The sequence below is a fragment of the Tasmannia lanceolata genome, unplaced genomic scaffold (genome assembly GCF_043159265.1).
Source record: "Tasmannia lanceolata isolate RefF3 unplaced genomic scaffold, GAP_Taslan_0.1 ptg000003l, whole genome shotgun sequence".
Taxonomy (NCBI): Eukaryota; Viridiplantae; Streptophyta; class Magnoliopsida; order Canellales; family Winteraceae; genus Tasmannia; species Tasmannia lanceolata.
The window spans coordinates 58,650,771-58,656,221 of NW_027518680.1; the positions used below are offsets into that span (position 1 = coordinate 58,650,771).

General features: G+C 39.5%; 1 protein-coding gene across 1 annotated transcript; it reads left to right on the forward strand.

Annotated features, from left to right (window-relative positions):
* Positions 1-607: 607 nt before the first annotated feature.
* LOC143863675 (uncharacterized) lies at positions 608-3,637 on the forward strand. Its single transcript, XM_077374421.1, has 2 exons — positions 608-2,995; positions 3,131-3,637. Exon 1 carries the CDS (start codon positions 1,214-1,216, stop codon positions 2,891-2,893), a length of 1,680 nt encoding a protein of 559 aa, XP_077230536.1. The 5' UTR covers positions 608-1,213; the 3' UTR covers positions 2,894-2,995; positions 3,131-3,637.
* Positions 3,638-5,451: the final 1,814 nt, after the last annotated feature.

Genomic DNA, 5,451 nt, shown 5'->3' on the forward strand with positions numbered 1-5,451 from the left:
AATAGCTAATAAGACACTAACACGGTGACGGTGTAGTCAGAGTGTATGCTAATATCCAAACCTCTTATAATTAAAAAATAGAAAAAACCCTAAACCCTAAAACCTAAAATTCTGAGGCCCATGTTACTAATAAAATAATTTCAGCACATCTACTCATCTAAGGATTGATGTTCTATAAGGAAGAAGGTATTTTTAAATTAATATAAAAATGCATAAAATCATAACATGGGTTGTAGTTGTATGCATACAAGTTAATTAAGGTGATAATTTTTATTTTGATTTTTGATTGTGAGGATTAGGGTCTTTTAAGTATTATATAAATAAAATCAAGAGAGATGGGAAAAGTCCAAAAGAATAACGGTAGGAGATTCGAAGTCTACACCTTTTTTGTGTTCCTAAGAGCAAGACAAAGGAAAGAATAGTTAGGGGCAGTTAATTTTAGTAGGACCTTTACCTAGAGATGCTAAAAATAGGGTGAAAGAGAAGAGATCTTGGCCGTTGGATTTGGTCGCGTAGGATTCTCAGTTGAGTACACGTGCTTCCATCTTTCCTTTCATCTTTTTATCTTTGCTTCATTGCATGGATTTCTCCTCCAACTTTTAGAGAGAGAGAGAGAGAGAGAGAGAGAGAGAGATTTGCAATCTTTTTGTTATTTGCGTTGTGCTATCATCATAATCACAAACAAAGTTTCAAATTTCAAAACCCATTTGTTCAAATTTGGTTTCTGCATTTTTCTTACAATTATTTCAATTCCCCAAGGGAGAGAAAAATAGAGACATATACCAAATTCAGTTGGGTTTTTCCTTTTTGTTTCCCAGATCTTGTTCTTGCTCAAGAAACCAATGAAATCTGAAATAGTTTCATTCCTAAAGAGAGCACAAAATCCCACTACTTGATTTGATTCTCTCACCTGATTTGAGCTCTTCCTTATTTTTCTGATCTGGGTATCTGGTTTTCTATCTTTCCTTGCTACTTGGATTTCCATTCATGAAAAAAGACCAAGAACATAACCATTCTTGTATGTCTTTTTGTCTTATTAGATCTTTTTGATTGCTTTTGTCATCTCGGTTTTTTTGTTTCTTCAAACATTTGTATTTCCATCCATGGAAGAAGATCAAGAATAGGAGCATTCCTGTAAGTCTTTTTGATCGGTTTTTCTTTCTGGGTTTTTTTTTCTGGACTATTTTGGTTCTTTAAAGTTTGGGTTTCTATCATGGAGGAAGATCAAGAATATAAGCATAGTTGCAAATTCTGTAACAGGAAATTCCCATGTGGGAGGTCATTGGGTGGTCATATGCGATCACATATGACATTAAATTCAGCTGAAACAGATGAGAAGTTGCAAAAAAGAAAGGGTTCTGTTAATGGTGGGAGCGGTAGTACTAATAGCTATATGGGTTTTGAAGCTAGTGGTCAGGTTGGTTATGGACTTAGAGAAAACCCCAAAAAAACATGGAGGATTTCAGATTCAAACAACGAGAATTTGCGACAAGGGAAGGTTTGTAAGGAGTGTGGGAAGGGATTTCAGTCATGGAAAGCTCTGTTTGGTCATATGAGATGTCACACTGAAAGGTTGCCTCATAGTTTAGAACAAGACTCATGGAGTGGAGAGAACCAAAAGCTGGATTTGGATAGCCAATCTGATAATGAAGGCTCGACGCCGAGGAGGAGATCAAGGAGAACTAGGTATGGCAAGTCTTGTTCTTTTTCTTTAGCAAATAATGGTTCTTGTTCTGTTTCTGAGATTGAGCAAGAAGAGGAGGATTTAGCCATTTGTTTAATGATGCTTTCTAGGGATGTGGGGTCTAATTGGGGTGGAACTAATTCAGTTTTAGAGTCTTCTGATAATAATTCTGCGATTTTAGAGGTTAGGTCGTTGGAAATTGTTAAGGGAATTACTGAGAAAATAGATGGGGATTTGGGGAAGATAAATGTACCAAGAGAGAAGGGGCGAGAATTCCATGATTCTGATATGGGGAATGCTCGGTTTCGAAAGAAGAGATCTGAATTTGGGGGTTTTGAATCTGGGTCCTTGAGGGATATGGTCAAGAAAGTTGAATCTGATGTTTCTGATGATGGGTTTGAGAGGGATGACGAGTTTAAGAAGAGTAGAATTGATTGTTCTGATATTGAATTGGGGAGGAGTACTAGTAAGAGGACTCAATTGAATTGTTCTGTCACTGAATTGGGGAAGGGTTCTAGTTCAACTAAGGAAACCAAATCCAATCAGCTCGATTCAGAATTGGGTAAGCATTCTTCGCGAAAGAGAGCTAAACATGATGCTTATGATACTGAATTAGGGAGGCATTTCCATAGGAAGGTCAGGTATGATAATTCAGACACTGAATTTGGGAAGGATCAGTACAAGAAAAACAAATATGAATGTGCAACTTGCAACAAAACTTTTCACTCTTATCAGGCTCTTGGGGGTCATAGGGCAAGCCACAAAAAGGTCAAAGGATGTTTTGCATCTAGGATCGAAAGCAGCGAAAACAGCATCGAGACCAATTTTTCCCCTATCCCAACAACTGTTGACAGACCCAAGTCTTGCAAAATTGAAACCCTGATTGATAGAGGTAAGGGTGGAGAAACCAGTAATGGGAAGAACAAGATCAAGGGACATGAATGCCCGATATGTCTCAAGGTTTTCGCATCGGGCCAAGCACTGGGAGGCCACAAGAGGTCTCATCAGGTTGGAAACTCAGATCCCAGAGCTGAGGCTTGTCAGACCATTGTTATTCAGCAAGAGCTTCCTAAGATTCCTGATTTACTCGATCTTAATCTCCCTGCTCCAGTCGATGACGAGAATAATAATGGCCATATTGGGTTTAAATCTTGGTGGGTTGGGAGCAACCACAAGCACGAGCCGCTAGTGGGTCTGATCTCAAATTGAGATGCTGACTCTGCCCATGGTTTCGATAAAGATGTGAGAGTGTACAGACAGTTGATGGATTTTTATTTCATTAATTCTTTACAGATTCACATTGCCTAAGAGGTAACAGTTCCATTCGCTGCTTGAGCCTCTAAGTAGCATTTTGTTTTTCAAATTCGAGTCCTTTCAGTTTTCAGCCTGAGAATAAATTTACACTGAGAATATCATGACATGTCTGTTGTTTGAAATGTTATGAAGCTCATGATCAGCACATCAGGATCCATTGTTGCGGCCGTGGAGTTGATTTGTTTCTGCTTGAAACTATGATACTATAATTGAATTCTTTTTCTTCATGCAATGTATTTTCACCTACTCAAAGGAATTTACTTGAACTCAGTTTATTGTACTATTCTGCTCTTTTCTTTGAAGAGTAATCATTTTGGATTCACTAAGAAATCGTTAAGACAAAGGCCATTAATGGCATTTCTAGCCACCATACTTTTGAGTGACTTGTTCTATTTGAGCTCATGGTCCAGGATTGCCCACAAGTTATTCCTGCCTCAAGTAAAACCAGGTATGCAAGCCCAAATCTCTTGGTTGTTTTTTTTTATCAAATCCATGAGGGTGTATTCTCATTTCAGCATTATGAAACATTGAATTCAGTTTCCTTTGTGACTCTAAATTCAGCCCATTGATGGCTTTTTTTTTGCCTAAGAAAAACTGGATAGATATGTACGTTGGGAATGTAGCTTTATGGTTAGATCTATTCTGTATAATAAGCTTAGAATTCATTTCTCTTGAAAGGTTTTGCTTTAGCAATGAGTAGTATGTTCTGAAAATGGCCCCAGATCTTAGTTAAAGAGAGAGTTTCTATAAGTACACTGTGTTCCAATTTTCTTTGTTTTTAGGTCATATCTTAAATAATCATAAATGGGTCCCTGCCTAAAACTTTCCAGTCTTCAATTCACATAATTTTCAGCCATGTTTTGCAGCCATGAATTTTTTTTTCCCATGGAATATAAGTCTATCAAGTTATGGGAGAGGGGACAGGAGGGTGGGATTGGGAGAGAATATAGAGGGCATGATTGAGAGGAGAGTGAGATGTGGTTTAAAAAATAAGGAAAAGAAGAACTATACTCAAAATGGAGGTTTTTCTTTCCTTATTTTTCAGCAACTTGGCACCATTCCTCACTTATGCACTCTCAATTCTCTCCCTGTTGCACTCTCCCTACCCCTTTCTCACCACTTGATAATCTAATATTCCATTGGGAAAAAAATTCAAGGTTGCCAAACATGGCCTTAAGCATTATACAATCTTATTTTACTTAATCTTTGAGAACTTCAAAGAAATGTGATCAAAGCAGAAGAAAAAACAGGAGATTTTTTCTTTCAAAAATGCTATCTAAGACTTATCTGTCATTTTCTTAGAAGTGAGACTTGGGAAGCAGTTGGTCTACTATTACATAACACCCAGTTGGGCAACAAATTATTCTGTCATGGTTTGAAATCTGAGCCTTGGATGGAGATTATTGGGGTCTGAAATGATTAGAGAAACAAGTTCATGGCTCTTATGCATTTTTATTACACAAGATAACATGTGATTTGAAGGTGTGGTGGTTCAGTCACCCACCCAAAAATTTGTTACACAAGATAACATGACAACCAATCTCCCTTGTATACGTTAATGTCTTTGACAACCAATCTCTCTTGTATATGTTAGTGTCTTTTTCTTCCTTCACTTTCTTTAACTAGGTGGACTAGGAGTGCTCATATATTTTTATTGTGAAGGTTATGCTCTCTCTCTCTCTCTCTCTCTCTCTCTCTGGCCATAGTACAAATGGGCCCACAACCTCGATCCTGGGTCTGAGTTGGGTCTCTCCCTCTCTCTGGCTATAGTACAAATGGGCCCAACTCGGTCCCACAACCTCAATTCTGGGCCTGAGTTTGGTCTCTCTCTCTCTCTCTCTCTCTCTCTCTCTCTCTCACACACACACACACACACACACACAAACACACGCGCGCGCGAGCGCACGCGTACACAGACTTATTGGCCATAGTACAAATGGGCAGAGTTGGTCTTTCTCACTCCACAGTACTAATGAGCCATCTCGGCCCCACAACCACAGTTCTGGGCCCAAGTCGGGTTTCTGTCTTTCTCTCTTAACACACTATTGTCCATAGTACAAGTGGGCCGAGTTGAACTCTCTCTCTCTCGCCAGAGTACTAATGGGCCAATCTCGGCCCCACAACCTCAATTCTAGGCCCAAATTGGGTCTCTCTCACACATGGCCAATATACAAATGGGCCCAAGTTGGGCTTGTCCCTGTCCCAACTCCGCCACACAACCTCAATTATGGGCCTGAGTTGGGCTCCATCCAACTGAGGCCCACTCTCAATTCTAGGCCCGAGTTGGGCTCGACCCAACTTGTCCCCGCAACCTCAGCTCGGCCCCACAACTTCTATGCTACAAGTGGCTATATTGAAGTGAGTGATAGTCCGAGTCAGCTTAGACCCACTATTTGTGTTCCTGTGTGTGCCAAGTCAAGCAAACATCCCCATGACCCGATAATCTGAATCCA